This window comes from Dysidea avara, chromosome 2 (assembly GCF_963678975.1).
Source record: "Dysidea avara chromosome 2, odDysAvar1.4, whole genome shotgun sequence".
In the NCBI taxonomy this organism is placed as follows: Eukaryota; Metazoa; Porifera; class Demospongiae; order Dictyoceratida; family Dysideidae; genus Dysidea; species Dysidea avara.
Window position 1 is genome coordinate 16,544,443 of NC_089273.1, and position 25,741 is coordinate 16,570,183.

General features: G+C 39.7%; 1 protein-coding gene across 1 annotated transcript; it reads left to right on the plus strand.

Annotated features, from left to right (window-relative positions):
* The first annotated feature begins 20,115 nt into the window (after nt 1-20,115).
* On the plus strand, nt 20,116-25,540 carry LOC136247868 (uncharacterized). Its single transcript, XM_066039688.1, has 6 exons — nt 20,116-21,041; nt 21,339-23,677; nt 23,750-24,089; nt 24,348-24,704; nt 24,784-25,116; nt 25,183-25,540. Exons 1-6 carry the CDS (start codon nt 20,116-20,118, stop codon nt 25,538-25,540), a joined length of 4,653 nt encoding a protein of 1,550 aa, XP_065895760.1.
* The last annotated feature ends 201 nt before the right edge of the window (nt 25,541-25,741 follow it).

Below are 25,741 nucleotides of genomic sequence, written 5' to 3' on the forward strand. Positions count from 1 at the left end.
TGTTGATTACAACGCTTAAAACCTGATTACATGTGATAATAAATTGGCTGATCGTTATATTAGAGTAATTGACAGCTTTATTAGAGTATTTCGATCTGGCTAAAGTCCTGGACATTTTGAAGAGAAATTTTTGATATTTTTAAGACAGGGGATAGTCAAAACCCCATTTAAGTGGATTTGGATTGTGTATATGTGTGCTGGGTGCAGTAGCTAGGCTGCTACTGTCAGAGAAGCCTAAATGCAATGTAGCTATTCGGACAAAAATAAAGATGCGGTCATCGTGCATGTGTCTATTTACTACTGAACGATAGCTGATGCTCTCAATGTTCATAAAAATAGCTTTGAATTCGATATAGGTAACTATTTGATTTGCACGAGCTTCACATGTGGCCGAATTTAAGATTGCACGACAGAGGTGACTTTGGAGCTTTGTAATTCACAGCCAATAAGGACTAAGCCAAATATCTGCATATATTTGGAGAGTATAAGAGTTGCTCTTTCATATCAAGCACAGAAAGACTTGATCAGCTTCAAGCATTACGAGCAGTACCCCTCGACCGATAATACACATTTTTGTCCGAGAATTGAGAACATTCGGACAGGTCACTTTTGCAGCTCCTGCAGCCAGATTAAGAAAGCTGCAGGTCTGAAATTTTGCATGCAAGAGTTTATGGCCTAGACCTCTCCAAAGGTATAGCAAAAGCAGAAATTTTCTTTGCAGGTTTAAAGAAAAATCAAACATTGGTGGCTTACTCTACTCAAAATACCAGCTATAGTAAGCGATTTTCCATTTTTAACTACAATTATTAGAATCATATAAACGCCGTATTGTGTAATTTATCCTCTGATGAACGCACGACTACTCTATTAAAGTTGCACAAATGTCGCAAAAATGTATGGAATAGTTGTGGTAATAGCTAAATCATGATAACCAGTAAACACAGCTGTAGGGAAGCCATGTTGTGCTATCGCAAATTGCCACCTTGAATTAAAAGAAGTTCATGATGTGTGTATTGTATTGTACTACTGAGGTTGGTGAAAAGGTATGTCTCATAACGAAGCAACGTTGAAATAGTGAAGAGACTAAGCATGTAGCCTTATCCATTGTTGAGTTATGCTTGGCTGGAGCCATCAGTTAGTCAATCAGCATAAAAATTTGTTAAATAGACAATTTTAAGTTTTCATAGAAAGTTGTTGAAAAGGTTTAGGGTTGCTCTGAAGACATTTATGGGCTTGGCTATGCCTAGCCAATACTACCAAGCTGTTATTAAAGGAAAGGTGAGGCTGTTTTTGGTTGATATTGTTTGGCCATAGTGTCCTGGTCTATTAAGTATTTGCACGTAAGCACAAATATGACAAAGGCTAATTAGTACTAAAAAATAAAGAAAATTTAAAAGAGGAAGAGGAAAAGTCACAAAACAAGAAGGGATCACCATCCACAATGACTTCATTCATCCTTTGAATTAGTTGCCAGTGAGTAATAATAATAATAGGGATATGGTTTACACTACCACCCCAGATATCCCTTCTTGTTTTGTGGCTTGTGGCTCTTTTAAGAATTATATTTTGATGAACAATCACATGTATTTTAATGGCGCTTTTGACAAATTAAAATTTGATGAATTAACTTTTTTTTTTTCCCCATTATAATTTCCTGTCACAGTTACGCTATGGTGATGTATATTCCATTAAGTGCGCTCTACTGTATGTACTGTTCAGGCCACTGTCTGGTGTTTAGGAGAGCTATTTATTCATCACTGGATAGCGTAATTAAAACTTGCTATAGTTACAAGTGTATGCAGTAGAAGTTATATTCTTTTAGTAATAAGTCGTGCTTTTCTTTTGTGTAGAACACGATAGTGGAAGCTCAAGTGTTGATCCAAGCCTAGTACACCACTGATAAATGGCTAGTCAGGAGTCTACCACTTAAATTGGAATTGACACCAATCTAACTAAGATATTTCTAAGAGAAAGTCCAAAGTCGCTGAGCCAGGTTGAGGTTGAAGCTTACTGATGTTTCATCTGTTGCCTCCTCTTGAGACAACCATCTCAGCTATCATGCTGTGGAGGCCAATCATGCCTTTCTTTCATTGAACGGTAAATGCAGGTTAGTGATGATGGTATAACTAGATAGATGCTAAAACGGGGTGAGCCTAAGTTTTCATAATAATAGCTAGCTAATCTGTAGTCGAAAAGTGACAGCTAGCGAGCCACACAATTGTTATGCGTGCCAAAAACAAACCTTGCATCCCTTTCTTCAGGAGTTCTAGTATCAGTTGCAGTTAGTTGCTCTACATGTACCACACTCAGAAAACTATCTGACAGACATAAGACAAGCAGTACACAATGAATAATTCTGTTTCAGTAGGTTTTCAGTAGCTAATGTGGTCAAACCCCACATGTTAGTGCATTTTTCTAATTCCGTTTTATTTTATCTAGATGGCCAAAGAAATGGTCAACCAAAGTTTCAGTCCTAGGCACTTAATTACACAGTTATAACAATCCACTACGGAGATACAACTTAGACCATCACGTTCTTTATGAACAGGCAAATCCATTTCTGGGTACGTTATGTCTTCCTACGATCAAGACGAGGACAAAAGCTTGAGAGGAAAAATAGAGGAAATCCCCCCCCCCCCCCCCCCCACAAATGCAAGGCAGACTAATGCTCTTATTTTCCATCTCCTTGATAGGATTGAGATGAAACAAAAGATTTTCAATTTTCAAACTCCTCTTGCTTTGGGGAACACAATACTACCAAGTTTTATGCTATTATAGTGCAAAACGAGTGCTCAAAATTTTTTCTTCTTTATAATTCTTAAATATTTCCTTCAATCTTGGCAACTGTGCAATACTCAACCTTTACTGGTCAAATTGCCTTTAGAAGTGTTTAGTATCATCAATATTAAGTACGTCAAAGAGTATTTGTCAACTTTTTCTTTCATCAAAGTTCCTCAGATAAATGAAAGATGATGATATATCATATAATTGTTAATTCTAATACTTTGTTCATACAAAGTGGCCAGATGGGACAGGCATGTCTATTACATTTGTGACTGAATCTACAAGAATCCTGTATCATGTGTATGCCTAATTTTAATAGACCAACCAAATATGTACATTTCCTTGTGTATTAGTTAAATTTGTCCATTGTGTATTACTTGGCTACATGATGCAATGACATACGAGAGGTACACCTTAGCAACCACCTTAATTAAAGGAATATTATCTTCTGTAATTAGTAACTCATAGTTTGTAACTTAAGAGTCACTACCCAGTATTCTAGAATTTTTTTTGTGGGTTTCTATTACTAGACTAACAATGAAGGATGGATATACAGTCTGAAAGTAGAATGTGGTCCAAAGAATCCAGATGATCTGGCCGTTGTTCGGTTTGTCATAAGGATTAACTTAAATGGTGTCAATGCTGATGGAACAGTAAGACTTGTACAGTAATGTGTTGTAATTAGGTCACCTATAGGACCAAATGTTGAGGCTGTGTTGTACTCATTCTTATTAACAACCTGTCCACTGTGAATTTTCACAGAACTACACTTTTCAGTTAGGAAGTATATCCAGTTGTAAAAGCTTGTACATCATATAAATAATCATAGCAATAGTGTAGGTCTTGTACTTCATGTGTGTGTGTGTGTGTGTGTGTGTGTGTGTGTGTGTGTGTGTGTGTGTGTGCGTGTGTGTGTGGTGTGTGTGTGTATATGCATACACACACGAGGTGGTTAAGAGCACTGGCCTGGTAATTACTTGTAAGGTTCCAGGTTTGAAGTGCCATATTGGTCAGTTATTCTTTTTAGATCCTTAAGCACAAGGAACACATTGTTCCAGCCTACCCAGTTGTATAATGGGGACCTGATGGTCTGATGTCTACTAAAGAAGCAAATGATCAATTATCCACACAATTTAGCAGTGTTGGGGTCCCTGTGAAACTTTGTGTTCTACAACCTATATGTATCCATAACACTTGGACACAGTGCTCCTGTCAGTAGTCCTGTATCATGGGATTTGACTCTAGTACTTGAATCACAGATATCCTGGTGCTGGCTCACTGCTGTAAGTAGCTGGGTAGTGATAGCTGTGAATATTTGACTGGTTAATAGCCGCAGCTCATATTATAGCCACCCCAGAATAGTAGCTGAAGAACCACCCTCAAATAAGAGCCGTGGCTTGTATATGAATATACCAATGCAAGTGTTTATAAGACACATTTGAAGCAGAAACCAGGCAAAGGAGTTGAGGAAATAGTGTTTTTGAAAGAGGTTGAAATGAATAATTGTAGTGAAGAATGGTTAAAAGAGGTCAGTCATTCACAGATCCGTTTAAACACCACAGGCTTCTGCCACACAAGCCCATGCATATTGGATAGTAATGCTACCCACATGGTTTTCCTTGCTGAAAGTTATAGTAGCTGCGGCTATTAACCAGTCAAATATGGTACATGTCTCTTTGTGCAGTAGTCTGCATATACATTCATCATGTTTAGTTTTCTATCATCACCAACATGAAGCAAGAAATTTTTAACAGTGACTGTACATGTGATGTGAAGAGCCTATATACATGTTGTATTGGATGCCATGGAATATTAGCTTTGTTACAAGATGTTTTGTTGTGCTTGGGGGGCATGACATGCTTTGTCTCTGTATATGACATTAGCTTCATAAATAAGCGGGTAGTGTTGTGCTGTATATTCAAGTGATGGCTATAAATATTTGCACCTAAAATAGATTTTAGCTGTGTGGTCTTTATTTGGAAAAACCTTGAAAGGGACCTTCTAACTGCTATGTTTTTATCTGAGTTGGTTGGGGAGGGCAAGTGTCAACAAGGTGGGCAAGTATCATTCTACAGCCGGGCACTCTAAAGATCAACCAGCTACATGAGCAAACCATTCTTTGTGGTTGCAAGAAGCTACAACTTTAATCCCAGCAAGACATATTTGTTGTTTAAATTATTATTAAACTTCATGTCTTAGAGGATGAGGTGGACACTGATCAAGTAATGATCCACGAGTGAATTTTAATTTTGGTAGGCCCTTAGTTATCCAACTCTGAAATTGGAAATGACTGTTCTATTAGAGTATATTATGTAGACTGTATTTCAAGTGTATGTTCTATTAGAGTATTTCAACAGAGCTCTGTACTTTAGTTATCCAAACTATTCACTTATCTGAAAACTTTTATCATTGCCTGAGAACAAAGGAGTTTGCATAACCAAGGGTTCACTGTAAAAGGATAGAAACAACGCTTTGGCTTTACATAATTAGACTGATCAGTGAACATTATCTAATTGACCTCTGGTGTTATCATAATAAATAACTGTTCAGTTAGAACAATTTGTTTGAATGTATCTTTTATTAGAGAAGGTAAAGAAATAATAAACATGTTAAGACTTCATTTTCAAGTTTTTTTGTTTTTGTTTTTAAATCCTTACACACACCTCAAACAGACCATACACTGGCTATGTTTATCCTTTGCATGTATTGACACAATTAGAATGTTCATTGACTTGAGTATCTTATAGGAAGCTGTGTCCTCTATAGTACAATGAAAGTTGTGGTATGACATTCCACTGTAAACCACAATGTTAGTAACAGTTCCATTTGTTGCAGCTGATTAGGACATTACTGTTGTCCATAGGCAGCAGAGGGGAAGGGGATCCCCCAAGTCCATCAAGGGGGCTAACGTCACTGTATTTATTTTTCTTGGAGTGGGCTGAGAACTACAAAAGATTGATAGAACATTCAAATACCCTAATAGAGCAGTCAAGCACTTCATAAAATGTTTTCTTAATAGTTCAAAATTGACATCAAATTTATTCTCCACACACCACATGTTTATTGAACTTTGTTGCTCATGTGATGTGGTCAGATGGACACACACACACAAGTATACACACGAGTTTCTCACACTAACCACAACAATCAATCCTGGCAACTTCAAGCGCATGAAATTTTAAAAGTTACATTTTATAGTACATGGCAGCCATGTTGGAATTTTGCTGTTTACAGTTACATGCTCCCTTGTCCATAGGAATCGGTCAGGGAGCACATCAACTTGTTTTTTAGCTGATATTTGTTTATAGTTTATATCACCCTATGCTTTTCACCATGACAACTGAAAGGTGTATAGTACATAATGTATGTGTGTACATTTATAGTTAGACAAGCTAATTGGATGTACACTAGTCTGTATGTGTGTTTGTCCCATGCAAGTGAGTAAGAGTCATTAGAAAATGAAGAACCAAGTGGTTTGTGAGGGCTGTGTTTACTCACGTCAGCTGATTTTCTTTATTATGACATCAAGTTGTGACCGGCTGAACAAAAAACCCTTTTTTTGCACATTCCTCAAATTCCATTTATCAATTCTCTGTCATATTAAATGAATTAATGTTTTCACAGGACAAATTTTATTCAGTCAATCTATTATGCTTATAACAATGATGTGACACAGTTGATACTTGTTTTTTATGCATCACCACATGTTGCCAGAGAAATCATCAAGTAGCTTTTCACTAAATAATTTGTGTTTTTTATATCATGATAAAATTATAGCTTTGTTTTCTCTGTCATGAAATGTTTCAACCATGATTATTGCAATATACGATATCAGGAGCACATCGAATCCTATGGAAAAGGGAGCATGTAACTCTGTAAACAGTGGAATTCAAACATGGCTGCTGTGTAATAATAGTGAATATTCCTAATTAGGATATTATGTGGAGGCACATGCTCGAGTATGTCACGTTTCCACTGTGACGAAGCGAAGCTATGGAAATGAAGTTCAATGGCACAATGGAGGAAAAGTAGCACAGGCTTAGCAGGACAGTCTTTCTACAGTCACTAATCACGCGAAATTACTCCACTTGACTATTCCAAGCTCTACATTCAACTCGACAATCTTCCTATCGAAGCAGCTTTACATAAGACGATGGAGTAGCAGCCCATTCAGTGTATCCCTGTTGCTCGTAAGAACGATGTAACCAATTATATCAAGACACACGGTAGTGTGTCGTGCGGCGCAAGAAGCCGGCGTGCCACCCGTGAGTATATTAACAGGAAGAAAGAAAACGCAATTTTCACACCTATGTAGCAGGGGCGTAGCCAGGGGGGGTTCAAAGGGTTCGGACGAACCCCCTTTTCAGAGTTAAGTTTTTTAAATCGTGATACTGGTTAACTAGAACTGAATTAACTTACACAAATCCACTGAAATGGGTAGCTACAGGTCTTCAGGCAGAGGAATTCAAGTACCTCTACTCGCTATTGCGAATGAATTTATAAGAATACACATGTTTACACGTGTAGCTACACGGCCCCAGACCCCCGCTGTGGAGATTCTATACTTAGGGCAGAACCCCCCTTTTGGAAATCCTGCCTACGCCCCTGTGTAGCTCTGTGATCCCTTACCCGATTGGAACCAAATTTGCTAGAGAGCTAGGTGCCGGCCAGTAAGAGGAGTCTACACACCAAAGTTGAAGAAATTCGCTCCAGCCATTTCCGAGATACGAGCGAACAAAATTTCGTTTTAATTTCTTCGTTTTTTTCTTCTAATAGTTCTATATACTTCATTTCGCACACTTCGCAAAATCCGCCATAAAACACGAATTCGTGCTCGGATCTTTGGCACACTTACCGGGGTTTTCAAGTCCGTTGTCCTATTACAATTGCGCATGCGCTAAAAACCTACTAACCGAAGGGCCATTCACTGGTGATAAAGGAGTCACAACAACACAGTGAGTAATAGTTTTATCTCATTTACAATCATTCATCATAATAGGGCACACACAGTTACCTGATCTCACTTGAATCTGCCATTTCTTTCGCACTGCTAAGCGCATGCGCCAAAATACATAGGACAGCGGACTTGAAAACCCCGGTAAAGGGCTCATTAAGGCGGATCTGTGTACCAACTTTGGTAGGAATCCGATGAACATTCACGGAGTTATGACCAATTATTTGCGTAAAATAAGGTCGAAGGTCTGTCACGCCTACAGGGTAAACTCCTGTGAGGAATCAGTTGAACATTGCTATGTAGATGGAACAACCATCGTAGGAGTGCCTTTTTGTGGTTTGAAAGGAATCGGGATAAAGACCACGGAGATATGACACAAAACTCGACCAGTGTCAAAATTACGCGATCGATTTTTGTGAATAAAAAACTATTAGTTTTCGTGTCTATCAGGCAAACCGCTTAGAGAAATGAGCTGAAAATCAGTATGTAGCTGGAATAATCATCATAGAAAGTCCTTGCAGTAGTACAGAAGAATTGGATTACAAACCACTGAGTTATGATTCGAACGGCAACTACGTGTAGCAAATGCGAGATCGAGATACTCTAATAGAACAGTCACCCTAATAAAGCATTCAGCTGCATTTATAATTTACTTAATTATATTACATTGCAAATTATTCTGTAGGGAATTCAAGTCACCCTGTAGTCAGATCAGTTAGAAGAAGGTACCTAATAGAGAGTTCAGCTACAAAGAAACGATCATGTAGAGAGTTCAGCTCAAACAAATTGCCCTGTAGAGAGATCAGCTAGAAGAAGTTACCTTGTAGAGAGTTCAGTTACAAAGAAACAATCATGCAAAGTGTTCAGCTACAAACAAATCACCCAGTAGAAAGTTCCGCTATGAACAGATCACACTGTAGAGAGTTCAGTTAGAAACAAGTCATGTTGTAGAGAGATCAAGTAACCTTGTAGAGAGTTCAGCTACAAAGAAACTACCATGTAAGAGAGTTCAGCTGCAAACAAATCACCTGTAGAGAGTTCAGTAGAAACAAGTCACCCTGTACAGAGATCAGCTAGAAACAAGTCACCCTGTAGAGAATTCAGCTACAAACAAATCACCCTGTAGAAAGATCAGGTAGAAGAAGTTACCTTGTAGAGAGTTCAGCTGCAAACAAATCCCCTGTAGAGATTTCAGCTAGAAACAAGTCACCCTGTAGAGAGATCAGCTAGAAACAAGTCACCCTGTAGAGAGTTCAGCTAGAGGAAGTCACATTGTAGAGAGTTCAGCTACAAAGAAACTACCATGTAGAGAGTTCAGCTGCAAACAAATCACCCTGTAGAGAACTCAGCTACAAACAAATCGCCCTGTAGAAAGATCAGCTAGAAGAAGTTACCTTGTAGGGAGTTCAGCTACGAACAGATCACCCTGTAGAGAGTTCAGCTACAAACATATCACACTGTAGAGAGTTCAGTTACAAAGAAACCACAATGTAGAGAGTTCAGCTGCAAAAAAATCAATCACTCTGTAGAGTGTTCAGCTAGAAAAAGTCACCTTGTAGAGAGTTCAGCTGCAAATAAATCACCCTGTAGAGAATTCAGCTACAAACAAATCACCCTGTAGAAAGATCAGCTAGAAGAAGTTACCTTGTAGAGAGTTCAGCTACAAAGAAACCACCATGTAGAGAGTTCAGCTGCAAACAAATCACCTGTAGAGAGTTCAGCTAGAAGAAGTCACATTATAGAGAGTTCAGTTACAATGAAACTCCCATGTAGAGAGTTCAGCTGCAAACAAATCACCCTGTAGAGAACTCAGCTACAAACAAATATGCCCTGTAAAAAGATCAGCTAGAAGAAGTTACCTTGTAGAGAGTTCAGCCACAAAGAAACCAGAGTTCAGCTGCAAACAAATCACCTGTAGAGAATTCAGCTAGAAACAAGTCACCCTGTAGAGAGATCAGCTAGAAACAAGTCACCCTGTAGAGAGTTCAGCTAGAAGAAGTCACGTTGTAGAGAGTTCAGTTACAATGAAACTCCCATGTAGAGAGTTCAGCTGCAAACAAATCACCCTGTAGAGAACTCAGCTATAAACAAATATGCCCTGTAAAAAGATCAGCTAGAAGAAGTTACCTTGTAGAGAGTTCAGCTACAACAAAACCATCATGTAGAGAGTTCAGCTACAAACAAATCACCTGTAGAGAGTTCAGCTAGAAAGAAGTCACCCTGTAGAGAGTTCAGCTAGAAGAAGTCACATTGTAGAGAGTTCAGTTACAATGAAACTCCCATGTAGAGAGTTCAGCTGCACCCTGTAGAGAACTCAGCTACAAACAAATATGCCCTGTATAAAGATCAGCTAGAAGAAGTTAACTTGTAGAGACTTCAGCTACAACAAAACCATCATGAAGAGAGTTCAGCTACAAACAAATCACCTGTAGAGAGTTCAGCTAGAAACAAGTCACCCTGTAGAGAGATCAGCTAGAAAACAAGTCACCTTGTAGAGAGTTCAGCTAGAAGAAGTCACATTGTAGAGAATTCAGCTACAAAGAAACTACCATGTAGAGAGTTCAGCTGCAAACAAATCACCCTATAGAAAGTTCAGCTATGAACAGATCACCCTGCAGAGAGATCAGCTAGAAACAAGTCACCCTGTAGAGAGTTCAGCTAGAAGAAATTACCTTGTAGAGAGTTCAGCTACAAAGGAACCACCATGTAGAGAGTTCAGCTGCAAACAAATCACCCAGTAGAAAGTTCAGCTATGAACAGATCACCCTGTTGAGAGTTCAGTTAGAAACAAGTCATCCTGTAGAGTGATCACCTAGAAGTATCACCTTGTAGAGAGTTCAGCTACAAACAAATCACCTGTAGAGAGTTCAGCTACAAACAAATCACCCTGTAGAGAGATCAGCTAGAAGAAGTCACCTTGTAGAGAGTTCAGCTATAAAGAAACCACCACGTAGAGAATTCAGCTGCAAACAAACACCCTGTAGAGAACTCAGCTACAAACAAATCGCCCTGTAGAAAGATCAGCTAGAAGAAGTTACCTTGTAGGGATTTCAGCTACAAATAAATCATCCTGTAGAGAGTTCAGCTACAAAGAAATCATCCTGTAGAAAGTTCAGCTATGAAAAGATCACCCTGTAGAGAGTTCAGCTAGAAGAAGTCACTTTTTAGAGAGTTCAGCTACAAAGCAATCACCATGTAGAGAGTTCAGCTGCAAACACATCACCCTGTAGAGAATTCAGCTACAAACAAATCGCAATGTAGAGAGACCAGCTAGAAACAAGTCACCCTGTAGACAGATCAGCTACAAGAAGTTACCTTGTAGAGAGTTCATCAGCTGCAAACAAATCACCCTGTAGAGAATTCAACTACAAACAGATAACCCTGCAGAGAGTTCAGCTAGAGTCAAGTCACCCTGTAGAGAGAATCCTGTAAAGAGTTCATCTACATACAAGCAGATCACCCTGTAGAGAGTTCAGCTACATTTCAAGTCACCCAGTAGAGAGATCAGCTGCAAATTATCCTGTGGGGATTAATTGACATGTAATAAATATATGCTCTCTTTTTATATTATGAACTATTGATATATGCATTATATATATAATTTGTACATTTACTGATAAAATCAGAATGAGTTAAAGTATTTATAAAATCTGCTTCATCTTTTTCTTTTTCCTGTGGTAAAGAAAAATATATAGGTTAAAAAGCCCCAAAGCTGGCCATAGGCCAGCTTTGGGGTATACACATACAAAAAGAAGTGAAATCTATCAAAAACAGCCAAGCTGTAAAAAAAGGAGTGCGGCCCTTGAAAAGGCTATGGTGAAAAAAGATGTGAAATCCAAGGTGGCGGCCAAGAAATGGCTGTGATGGTAGGTTAATGGTAAAAATTTTAATAACGACAATTCAGGTGAATTTTGTGCCAATTGACCAAGCGGCACCAAATTCACCTGAATTGTCGTTATTAAAATTTTTACCATTAACCTACCATCACAGCCATTTCTTGGCCGCCACCTTGGATTTCACATCTTTTTTCACCATAGCCTTTTCAAGGGCCACACTCCTTTTTTTACAGCTTGGCTGTTTTTGATTAGATACATAGTACACTGGATGCCATGTTTGAATTTCGCCTGTAGTATTGGTAGTGTAAGGAGTTACACCCTCCCTTGTCCAGGATTTGATGAGCTCCTGACGATATAATATCATGGCATCACTATTAGAGAGTGAAACTACGAAAACAATTTTAGGGACATGACCCCAGATGCTATGTGCTTCTGCACAAAGATCTTTACACCATCCCCCCTCCCCTCCCTCTTTCATATAGGCCTGCTATTACTGACAAAGGCCAAAGTCCCAGCCTTTCTTTTTGGGAGTTAGAGCACTAGAAAGTTGGAACAACAAGAAATTCAATTTGTGTAGCAGCTATATGGCAAACAAATTACAGGTACTTAATTAATCGATCATAACTGAAGTACAGGTGAAGTGATTTCCTAATTCCTTTCACAATGGGCTGTATGGGTGTAAACCAACTGAAAAAATAGTGTATTTAGCCTCATAGACTATCAGGAATAATGAATTCCTTCAAGGTGAAGGGAGCATATCCCGTACTTGTGCAAACAAAAATGAAGGGTAGCCTTGAGGCTTTCTCTAAAGTATTTATGTTATGATTAATTGTCTATTAAGATTAAGGGATAGTATTAACTGCGTGGGTATAGAGGTGGGAATTTTGTTTAAAGATAAATGGAACTGTTGATTTGTCCATAGATTTTGTAATGGTGTAGCAGTGTTAGTAGTTATACAACGGGCACAAGTGCATTTGTACTGGCAGAACACGTGTGCACGTTGTATAATTGTTATGTATCACTCATCTAGTAGGTGGGGAGAGTCTCACAAGACAGCTGCACCTCTTATAAAGGCCAGGTTTCTAACATCGACTGTGGGTGACCAAACTAAACACGGTGGTGACATCCCTCTACAGTATCTCAGCTACCTGAGATAGCTACAGAAATGGGGTAACGCGTTACATAATATATATTACAATTCACGATTCAGAGTAATATAACGTGTTACTTTTGGAAATGCAGTAATATAACTTTAAGTTACTTTTGGAAACTATAAAAGTTATATTATTATGTAACGAGTAGCTGAAAGTGAAAAATAACGAGTAACTTTACTGCGATGTAACGAGTGATACTACGAGTAACGATGAACAAGTAACGCATTATAAATGAATTTTATTGCCAATTATCCATTCTACTATTAATTAATCACCTTAATCCATTAACCTTTCTTCTATAATGGTGCTCAGGTGTTGCACGTATGCGTGACTGATGTGCATCACGTGGCTGCACGTGGTTTATATGTTAACTTAAACTTAGCTGTCTTAATAAAAAAGTAACTTAGCATTAGTAACTTAATATTTGTAGCTAATATTATTAAGTTAGTAACTTAATATGTAACATTATTAGTTACTCTTTATTCTAAATAATATGTAACTAATATATTACACTGATATAAAAGTAATATGTAATATGTAATATATTACTTTCATGAAGTAACTTCCCCAACTCTGGATAGCTATTTGTCTTAATAAAAAAGTAACTTAGCATTAGTAACTTAATATTTGTAGCTAATATTATTAAGTTAGTAACTTAATATGTAACATTATTAGTTACTCTTTATTCTAAATAATATGTAACTAATATATTACACTGATATAAAAGTAATATGTAATATGTAATATATTACTTTCATGAAGTAACTTCCCCAACTCTGGATAGCTATTATGGGCTGTTAACCTGCATTCACTGTTTGGCTCTCATCATGTAGTGCTCAGCATACATGATCACTCGATCACCTGTTGATTCTCTCAAGTGAAAAATAGCAGCTAATAGATGGTTTGAGTAAACAAAATCTATCTACTAAACAATAATCTAGTTGCATGACAAAAACTGGTTTCCAGAATTAAATGTAATGGATAGAATTTATTGACTCATTGTCAAAGATGGACTATGGGGGCTCAGATGTCACCAGACTAGTAAGGTGAATAAGGTTTATATATATGTAGACTAGAGAGTTGTGGCCACCGCATTGGCTTTTACAATCTCCATTGGCTGCTTAGTGAACGTATTAGTGACATTTGGTCTGGTGATGTTATGGTTTCACTATCGACTTTTACATGTTGGGCTATATAAGAATTTGAGTGATCTATGAGGTGTCTTTCCACATTTTAGATGAGGTGTCGTAGTGGTCTCTGCTGCCAGCACTTGTGCAATGCTGCACAAAACCACAGCCAGTGCAGTATCTGTATATTGCACTGTGGTCAGTGCATTCTACCTTACAATGCACTCAAAACTCACTGCGGTTGCCCTGAGCAGTGTTACGGTCTGCGCTGAGCAGTGCTATATACAAAATTGTAGGACTGTTGGTACCTTTGAACTGCCCACTCAAAGTGGTACATTTCATTTTATATCATGTGAGCATTTGTTATTGCCATGTTGTACAGCCTCCAAAGTAGTCTATGCCGCCATTTCATCGTTTTTCTCCTTAGCAAATAGTAACACATAGCTTGGTCCCCCGAGTCTACTCCTCCCATATAGTAATCTATGATTTCTGGACAGTCCAAAGTAAAACATCACAATTATCACTCCACAGGGTTACCATTGTAAATAAAAGAGACAGTACCTCTTGGCACATCCCCAAACTTTCCTTGAAGTATTCTGGCAGTTAGTATGCAAAGTTCCAGCACTATAGTTGTTCCTGTTACAAAGAGATCTTGGGGAGATAAGTACTGATTGTCCATATAAACCGTATGTCCTTAGTGCAAAACATAGAAAACAAGGCTCCATTAGCTTGAAAACAGTAGTATAAGTGATACCCTTTAATGTGTCGAATCTTTTGATAGAGTTAGCATCACAGCATATGTCAAATATATAAACATGCATTGCATTCATCCTTATTACATCATAAGCATAATATACAGACATCCACTTCCTGTTAAGAATATTAAACCTTAGACTGTGATAGATACATTCATAGTAAAAATTGTAGATAGGTATTTAGGATCAGGAGCCCACAATCACCAATCTGTTATATATTGCTACACAATGATCAAAAACATAATCACCATATGTTTTGTCATTTTGAAATAATAAAAACAACTACAGAGTAATAGCGACTTCTCCAGATCGGATTATGTAGGTGAGCCTCAGTACGTCGTGGCCAGAATTATTTTATACGTATATTCTGAAAGATGGTACAATGGGCATTGTGATTAAAATTACCGTATAAGTGGAAATATTGGCGAGTGAAATATTTGGCGATTCTAACTAAAACACCGATTGGCGTCATTTTAATTTGGCGGATCCGTCAAACATTTAGGTTGGCGAAATTTTAATTTGGCGGTTCCGTCCGCGTTTTTTACGAGATTTGTATTATAGCGCGTGTCAATTAGTATTCTGTCATGGATACACATGCTGTCGATTCCTGCGTTCGTGGTTTCCAAGTGTATAGTGATAGATGGACCCCAGCCTTAGGAGAAATTCTCGTGTGTGAAATAGAGGACGGAAATGCCAGCGACTCGTACGCGGTCTCGATTAAGAAGGGAAGTGAAATTATTGGGCACGTTCCGAGAAAGATTTCGGAAGCTTGTCACTTGTTCTTGGGGTTTGGTGGATCATTGAGCTGCATTATTACTGATGCACATCGTCGATATTCTTCTGACCTGCCACAAGGAGGGTTAGAGATCCCGTGTAAACTCGTTTTTGAAAGCACCATGAGCAGCAATTTGGTACCCAAAGTGCGAAGATTAGTGTCGACATGTCCTCCAATCGAATTAAAATTAGCAAAAAAGGCACCAAAACGAAGTATAAAGGAAACAGTACCAGGTATTCCTCCTGATAAGAAAATACGAGTGGATGATGATGTGATTGATCTTGATTCCATCTCAACAAATGACAATCACCAGGAAGGAGTGCCATGGTTAAAGTGTGAACGTCAGCTTCTGAAAACTACAGACAAAGATATGATATTGAAAGGTTCAGTTTTAAAACATAGTGGGATTAAAATCTTAAACCTTGCTGTCAGAAACATACCGGTAATGTACTGATAGGCTAGGATTAAACTAGCTACTCTTAATACCATCATCCGTACGTAGTTGAATAATTACTATCATTGCTCTAATGTTTTTAATTTAATACTTAGTAGTAAACCTTTAAGTGTCGTAATGGCTAAATGATGCACTTATGTACAATTATCAATCCTTTCAGGGGCGAGGAGTCAAAGGGGGCTCTTGACCCCCCTCCAAAATTTTTTAGCATACCAAGATCGAGATACTCTAATAGAGCAGTCACTCCAATAAAGCAGTCACAGTATTAGAGTAGTGTGTAGTGAGCTATGTAAGGATTTTTATGTACTTTATCAGTGATAAATGTGTAGTTTGTGAGGTGGGCAGCTATTGTCAGCAGGCTGTGACCTTATTATTTTTGTTTTGTTTTTTTGGTCTCACCTTACCAAACTAGACAATGTAGTGCCTCACAGTTCATTTTGACCCCCCCCCCCCCCTTCCATAAACCTGGATCCGCCCCTGCCTTTTGCTTACAAATACACTGTCTTTTTTAGCTATAGCCATCAGCTCCAGCAGCACCACAAGGCTATGTCTAAATATTATTACTGTATGCACACAGTACACGAAACATAGTAAGGTAATACATGTTTTTTTTCCATGCAGGTGACTCTTTGACTGACAAACATATTAATTTTGCTCAGAAATTGCTTAGCAGGAAATTTAGAGTTAATGGGCTACAATCTATACTGACTCTAACCAAGTCCAAGAGGCTAACCGCTAAGAGTGCATCTAACGCTCTACAGATACTCCACTGTAAAGGGTGTCATTGGATTGCTGCTTCCACAGTCAACACCTATCCCAAGCTTGTTGTTTATGATTCACTGTATTCTTCCATTGATGAAGCCACAGTTAAGATTCTAAAGCAAATGTTTGGGGCTAAAGTAGAGGTTGAAGTGAGAGATGGGCCAAAACAGGATGGTACATCTGATTGTGGGCTGTTTGCGATAGCAACATGTGTTTCAATAGCCAGCAGTGGAATCCTGCCAACAAAATTTGACCAGAGTAAAATGAGGAGGCATCTGATAGAATGTTTTGAACAGCTGGAGTTAGAGCCATTTCCTGTAGCTGATAATGATTAGATGACTATAGATGATTTGTCTAGTGATTAAAAAAGTTTAATTTACTGTACATATTGACATACTGTACAACTATAATCATTTTAAATGCTAGTTATTAGTATACAATTCAATTATAGTACTCTTTACTAGTAGTTCAAAACGATGATTTAAATGTCAATGATGTCATAAATACTAGATTTCCTAAAGCCATTAATTGCAACTTCTGGTCTCCTTTCAAGTGCTTGCCACCCTGAAATAATCCAGTTTGCACTAGGGTTCTTGATGACCGAAAGGCTGACATCCACTTGAACTTGACTGACAGGAATCGTCTTGAGCTTTTGTCGAACTTCAATAGCATACCATTCCTGAAACTTTCTTTTCATGTGATCTTTCATAGGTTTGTTGATAGAAAGATCTACTGGTTGCAACTTATCAGTGCAATTTGGTGGCAATTGCACTGGTATAATTTTGTTCCGTCGTAGCAATGAAATGACTTCATCTGTAGTTTGCCCTCGAAACCCATCAAATATAGTGATAGCAGGGTGTGCTGGTGCTAGCTTTAAATCCTTTCTCCTTTGTGACACAAAAGGTATTATGATCTTTCTAATGTACCTCTTGGTAGTCTCTTCGTTTGACCAACGGTTTTCACTATGCCAAATGTCCCATCCTTCTGGAAAAGTCACTGTTGGGTGACATTTCGTTGTTTTTCCTTTATACAATAGTTGAGGTTTAAGGTACTCACCACTTGCAGTCACAGCCAGTACAGCAGTCAACTGCCTTTTGTCATCAGCATTTGCAATAGGTACAACTTTTGTGCCCCGCTTCTCCATTGTCCAGTCACTTGTGGGAACAATTGACAGACCAGTTTGATCCCAGTTTATGATAAGTTCTTTGGGTTTGGGTACTTCATTCATCACAATCTCAGCTGCTATATCTGCAAGGAAAATTTCTTTTGATTCGTCAAATAATCTTGTAGGTAGTTTTCCAGAAGTAGTACATTTCCTTTTAACATAACCCATCCTGATGAGTAATGATCTGGCCCAGCTTTTAGTGATTTCAATTTGTTTGAGCTTAGACATATCCCTGGCTCCAACTATGCCCTCTGCCGCACCCATTACCACAAGAGTGTTGACAGATCCATTTACCTTTCTGAGGGACTCCACATACTCTTGTACTGCTGCATCTAATTCTTGACCCAACATTAATGGCCTTCCTCTGTCTTTAGTGGGCAACTTCTTAATGACAATTGGTTCAGTTTCTGGTGCTTGACCTTTCTTTTTTCTCTCTTTGATTTCCTCATTCAGTTTGTCAAAATACTCCACCTTCAGTCGCCTGCAAGTTGATTCATTGATGTTAACGCCCCACACTTTAGAGTAATGCTTTGCTGCTGTAGTAGGCCCATTATCTAAGGAATACTTTCCTAGTTCTGCGCTCTGTTCGTCGGTATACGAGTTATACTTTCCTCGAGGCACTTCTTTAGAAGCTGCTTCCAATGCTTTAGCCACGGCTCTGTCTGCACTTTCAATGTCTTTACTAGTTAATAGAGAACTCCCGATGGATTGCTCCTTTCGTTTGAAGAACTTAAACAGGGTTACCGCGGCCATCTTAAAAAGACTAACGTGCGAATAATTTAAACGGAACTCCCTATATTTGGCATCATTTTAATTTGGCAGTACGTTCTAATTTCGCCAAATCGCCAAATTAAAGTCACCACCAAAATTTCCACGTATACGGTATTTGATCTATAGTGAGGGGTGTGGTAGTAGCGAGGAACTCATCTACACTCTGTAGTAGTTTTGTCAGATGCGTGATATCCTCTTTGAGAACTTATGGCTTGCTTGACTTCTGCCGCGATCCTTTAGTTAAAGCTCACAGCACAAAAGTGGTTGTGATGATATAGTGAAGTTGGCATACCTGTGGTCACAGCACCAAAAATGATGCATGAATTTGTGTAGTAGTTCCAGGTTCCTCTCTGGATCAGCAAGTGAAAGAGAGGTATAAGAATCAGCCATGCACACACATAGAACCCACAATCGAATCTCTAATGACACATGATCATTAGGGCTGAGCGATACTACCGTTTTAGCGATATATATCGCGATATTTTGAAAGTATCGATATCGCAATATTTTGTTATTAGCTATCGTGATACCATGCCTGTACATTAATGTCATTAAAAATCCATTTGTTATGCAGTACTAGGCTAAGAATCCTTGTAAATGATTAAGTCCACCCATCTGGTTTCCCCTGCAGAGAGGTGTGAACACCATAACAACCTCAAAGCATGTGTTACAATAACTGTTACTGTAAACAATGATGATAGTGGCTAGTTTGTGATCACCTATAAGGACTTCCTGCAGGAATGCTGAGCAATATGCTATGTAGCACCAGCTATGATTGACTTATTTGTAAGTATTGTGAACTATTCAGTATCGTGAATAGTGGCTTTAGTATCGATTGTGATACTAAAATGGCAGTATCGCTCAGCCCTAATGATCATGTGTGCAATATCACAACTATAAGGAGCTATAGTACAGGTTCATTGTTCTGCCACTGTGACAGCACCATTTATGCTAGAATAAAGTTCAACACTATTATAGTCTGTTTTACCCTAAGTTTTGCTAACATAACATTTATGATGATAACAATTGGTGTGAGTGGCTTTTAATCAGTATCAGAATACCTAAATAACCAATGGGCATTGATCAATGCCTAATATCAGCTCCAATTTGATACCAATGTGATTATCAGTGGAATATTAATTCAGTCATAGGTATAGGCTGAAGTAGGGATTAAATGTCCACCAGTATATCTGCAGGTGTAGGTGACCTTCCTTGTGTCATGGATTGATTGTGAACTTTAGTAACATTGTGTATAGGTAGGCTTATATCACGTCTGATTGTGGGTCTTGTTTATTAATGTCACGTGATAATACAAGGGTGATGTGTGTACGCAAACAGTCGTGGCTTTAATCCGGTTGTGGCTCGAGCATCGTCGAGAAACTGCTATCGTTATACTCATTACATTGGTGCTGTGACCCGTTTGTTAGCCTTATCGTCACTCCTCGATTCTAACCAGTCACCTAGAAGCTGTGGTACCGTGGCACGTGGAATTGATAACGGTACCCGATAAGGCGAGTGAATCACCATTGATCACCAGTTGTTTTTGTGTTTTGTCTTCCTAGAGTGATCACCGCCACAATGGAAGAGCTACAACGCAAGAAGACCTCACGGAAGGGTTACAGATCCCATTTAACGTGCCTCTTTAACAAAGTGGATCCCATTATCGACTCCGAAGAGAGACTCAGTAAGAAGCAAATAGCTACTCTTACTAGTTCAGTCGAGCAATTCAACGAGCGTGGAGCATTATTGCGAGATATGGACAAGGAGATAATGGCCACTATTCAAGGTGAAGATGATCTAGAGGCTGAAATTATAGAGAGTGCGGCAATACAGGAAGCCATTAGTGACAAGATAAGTCAAATCAAGAGTGTTCTCGATGCAATGACTACACCAACCCTGACTGCTTCTGCCCCAGCGTTTGTACCACCAATTGAGCAACCACCTCTGCTTGAACCCACAGTAGTAACTACTCACAGAGATCATGTAAGCCGACTACCCAAGTTGCACCTACCTACTTTCTCTGGAGATCCTCTCATATGGCAGAGCTTTTGGGATGCATTTAATGCGGCAGTTCATTCAAACTCTGTGCTAGATGATGTCCAGAAGTTTAACTATCTCCGTGCGCAGCTGCATGATGAAGCCTCACATGCTATTTCTGGTTTTACACTTACCAGTGCCAACTATCAACAAGCAGTGTCACTACCACAAGAACGTTTTGGGCAACCTCACAAAATAGTTCATGCTCACATGAAAGCACTTTCAAATTTGCCAATACCTAATAATACTGTATCCTGCTTAAAACATTTGCACGATACCGTGGAAAGTCACATCAGAGGTCTAAGTGCACTAGGCACTCCTGAAGAGTCATACAGTACCCTACTTGTTACCATCATGTATGATAAGTTACCTATGGAGACCAGACGAAACATGGCTAGGTCACACGCTAACCAAGATTGGACACTAGACCAACTTAGAGAGAGTGTTTTGACAGAGATTAAAGTCCTGTAATCAGGCACACCACTTGACATGGCCACAGAAACCACCAATAGGGACCTGCCTTCAACTATGACTGCATCATTTTACGCAGGAGCACATAATCACACTTCAAAACACCGAGTGCAATCCAAGCCCATGTCCTGCATTTATTGCCCTTCCACAACACACTCACCATCTGCCTGCAACACTGTTTCAGACCAACAGAAAAGGCTTGACATAGTAAGGGAGAAAAATCTGTGTTTCAATTGTTTGGGATGGCAGGGAGTCTCTCAGTGCAAATCCAAGTCAATATGCAAATGATGCAGAGGAAGACACCACACAAGTATCTGTGAGAACAATGACAAACAAGCCAAAGTGCCCATTCCTCCTATCACATCAGAATCTCAACCACTACCCTCTAATACTTCAGAACAATCAACTACAGGACTGACAGTTTCCCTACCAGCCATCCCACCACTGACCAATGCAGCTCCCAGTAACACTGGCTGCTTGTTGAAAACTGCTATTGCCATTGTGCAGTCAGGAGACTATCAGTGTCGTGCTCACATTCTGTTTGATGAGGGTGCTCAGAAATCGTTCATTACTGAACAGTTAGCCAAAAGTCTGCACATTGTACCGAGCAGGTCACAGATAATTCATGATTCTGCATTTGGAGGAGGCACCACCCCAAAAGAGCTCCACCTAGCCTCAGTTTCAATTCGAACTAATGATGGAGGAGAAGTTCCAATGTCTGTGCTTGTCATACCAAAGATTGCAGCCCCATTGCAGAACCTGATACCATCTCCAGGAGACTGTTATCTGTATCTTCGTGGTCTTCCTCTAGCACATCCTGTGCAAGCTATTGACAAGTTTGACATATCTCTACTTGTTGGAGCAGACTTTTATTGGCAGATTGTTCAAGACAGAGTTGTGCGAGGGAATGGTCCAACTGCTGTGGAGTCTAAGATCGGGTATCTTCTGTCAGGCCCACTCTCGCCACACACTAATGTTGACACAGTTGAGGCACTCCGCATTGGAATAGCGGCACTTCAGGAAGTTACTGACACCAATCGTTTCTGGAATGTAGAGTTCACCGGTACAATTGCCAAATCCTCAGCCTTCCTTGCAAATGACCAACGAATTGCTGACTATATTAACTCCTCAGTGCGTCATCAGGCAGATGGGTCATATATTGTCCGGTTTCCATGGAAACACAACCACCCTTATCTCCCCTCAAATCGTGGCATTTGTGAGAAACGGACAAGATCACTAGCAAGGAAACTTGCTTGCACACCTGAGCTACTCCAGACTTATGGCAACATCATAGCAGAACAACTTACACATGGATTTATTGAGAAAGTTACAGAATCTGATGTATCCCGGCATTGCCATTTCATACCACACCACGCAGTCAAGAAAGAATCCTCCACTACTCCAATCAGGATAGTATACGACTGCAGTTGTCGACAGTCACCACATCATCCTTGCTTAAATGACTGTCTTGAAGTTGGCCCACCCTTCCTGATTGACCTTTGTACACTGCTCCTACGCTTCAGAACGCACAATATTGCACTGGTAACAGACATAGAGAAGGCTTTCCTTCATGTACAGTTAGAGGAAGCAGACCGCAAGTTTACACATTTTGTCTGGTTATCTGAAGTAGACAATCCAGAAAGCTCATTTGAGATTTATAGGTTTCGTGTCGTCTTGTTTGGTTGTGTGAGCTCACCTTTCATGCTGCACGCAGCATTGCGTTGTCACCTCAACCATGAACACTCTATCACTTCTAGAGACATATTAGCCAATTTATATGTGGATAATGTTGTATCCGGAGGTTCCAATGTACCAGATGCTTTAGAGTACTACCACAATGCAAGACAATTGATGTCAAATGCTCATTTCAATTTAAGGAGCTGGGCTTCTAATAGTCCAGAAGTCAGAACTAGAGCTCAACAAGATGGTGTTGCAGACACAGCAGTGACAGTGAATGTTCTTGGCTTGATGTGGGATACATCACAAGACACTTTAAGACTTACAGACAGGGCATTTTCATCTCTAGATGTAGCACAGCCAACCAAGAAAAGAGTTTTACAAGATTTATCAAGAGTATTTGACCCTCTGGGTATGCTAACTCCAGTTACCATATTGGCAAAATTGTTTATGCAACAGCTGTGGCAAAGTAAGTTGAAGTGGGATGAACCATTGACCTCTGAATTAACCACTGAATGGAAGGGTGTCATTACAGATTTGAAGCAGACTTCTAGTCTTTATGTACCAAGGAAGTACTTGCAGCTTGACGCTAATGACCAGTTAGTACTCTATACTTTTGTCCATGCCAGTCTTAAGGCCTACGGAGCAGTGGTTTTCATCTGTACGAGCACCAGCTCTTCGTTTGTCATGGCCAAGGTTCGAGTTGCACCACTCAAGAAGCTTACTCTTCCAAGGCTGGAATTGATGGCAGCCCTTGTCGGTGCACGGTTGTGTAGTTTTGTGATATCTTCTTTGAGCCATCTCCAGTTTCAACAGATATTAATGTGGTCAGACAGCCAAATTGCTTTACATTGGATATTCAGTGATAAAAAGCTACCAATATTTGTTTCTAATCGTGTGCAGAAGGTACGTAAGCTTTTTCCTGATGCTACCTGGCAATATTGCCCCACTCAAAGTAATCCAGCAGATTTGGTCACTCGAGGCATCTCATTTCATTCATTGAACAGTTCTGATCTGTGAAGACAAGGTCCTTCCTGGATAACTAACAAGGCACAATGGCCTAAGTGGGAATATGGAGAAGTATTTCTCCATACAGCTGAAGAAAGTTCAGAAGACTTGCCCACTGAGGATGACTCACTGCCTCCAGCAAACATTAGCCTGGTTTTTGACATTAACCGCTACAGTAGTTGGTCAAAGTTGCTTCAAGTGACAGCTTATGTGCTTCGGTTCATTTATAACTGCAAGCAGAAGGCACCAAACCTTAAGACCTCTCAGCCACTCACTTCCAGTGAAGTCAATGAAGCAGCTTACAGATGGATTCAACATGTACAACAGTTTAGCTTCCTGAAAGAGTTTCTGGCACTTAAGTCAAACAATGCAACGAAGCAGCGCCTCCCCTTGATTCATCAGCTGAAGCTTTTTCTAAACAACCGACATCTCATTTGCTGCGGCGGGAGGATTCACAACGCACTTATTAATGATGAAGCTAAGTTTCCATACCTTCTTCCAAAGAAGCACCCTATTACATCCTTGATAGTATATCATGTACACAAGACCTACCTACACTCTGGAGTCAATGCCACAGTGACAGCTCTTAGACAGAGATAGTGGATTCCATCTACCAGGCAAGTGGTAAAAGCTCTGCTACGTAAGTGTGTATCTTGCAAACGAGTAGCCAGAAGGCCATATCATAGACCTGAACCACCACCTCTGCCTAGTGTAAGAGTGAAGGATGCAAGACCGTTTGAGATCACGGGAGTCGACTTCACGGGAGCACTTCACGTAAAGAAGATGGGTGAGATTACTAATGTGTATCTGTGTCTGTTCACATGTGGAGTATCAAGAGCGATGCATCTAGAAATAGTAGATGATTTATCTGTTGATACCTTCTTACAGGCTTTCCGAAGGTTTGTGGCCCGGCGATCCTTACCTCGTGTTATGATATCAGACAACGCCTCTACTTATGAGGCTGCAGCAAGAGAGTTAGAGAAACTTATCAAAACTAGGCAGATGAGTGAGTTATTGTGTACATTAGGAGTGCAATGGAAATTCATTCCAAAGAGAGCCCCCTGGTATGAGGGGGGGGGTTTGGGAGCGCTTGATCGGTCTCACAAAGACAGCACTCAAGAAGGTGTTAGGAAAGGCACTTGTTACTCTCCCTGTTCTGCAAACACTGATTGTAGAAATAGAGGCAGTACTCAACGACAGGCCCCTCACGTATGTTTCAGCCGATATAGATGATGCGGAGCCTCTTACACCTTCTCATCTCATTTGTGGACGACGTATCACCTCTCTACCTCATCAGACAGTAGAAGAAACAGTTGACCCTATATACGGAGTACCTCAAGTTAAGGAATTTGTAAAGAGACAGAGTCAGTTGCTTCAGCACTTCCAGTCTAGATGGAAGAAAGAATACTTGACCTCTCTTCGTGAATACCATTGATCTAGTGGAAATAACAGGCAAGAAGTCAAAGTTGGTGATGTCGTAATCATTCATGATGATGCACCAAGAACGGAGTGGAAACTTGCTGTTGTGGAAAAACTGATAGTTGGTTTAGATGGTTATGTCAGAGCAGCAGATGACCGTACTGCAAGTGGAAGGACAAATAGGCCCATCGCCCGCTTGATACCACTGGAAGTGAATGAGAATAAAGCCCAGGAAGAACAAGTTGTAATTTCTACTGATGTAATTGATGTGAGTAACTCGAGTGATCGTCCAGCAGAGAGGCCCACAAGACATGCCACTATCAGGGCTCGGAACAGACTCAAGCAGTGGGCAGGACTGATTCGTGCGGCCCCAGAGGATGTCATGGATTGATTGTGAACTTTAGTAACATTGTGTATAGGTAGGCTTATATCACGTCTGATTGTGGGTCTTGTTTATTAATGCCACGTGATAATACAAGGGTGATGTGCGTACGCAAACAGTCGTGGCTTTAATCCAGTTGTGGCTCAAGCATCATCGAGAAACCGCTATCATTATACTCATTACACCTTGTTTCTCTACTTTTTTTCTATG

Bases quoted from the DNA above. Each gene is read 5' to 3' on its own strand.
- LOC136247868 (XM_066039688.1), top strand. From the start codon at position 20,116: ATGGAAGAGCTACAACGCAAGAAGACCTCACGGAAGGGTTACAGATCC. The intron at 21,042-21,338 runs GTAATCAGGCAC...CAAATGATGCAG, and splicing joins TTGACAGAGATTAAAGTCCT to AGGAAGACACCACACAAGTA. The intron at 24,090-24,347 runs GTCAAACAATGC...TCCATCTACCAG, and splicing joins AAAGAGTTTCTGGCACTTAA to GCAAGTGGTAAAAGCTCTGC.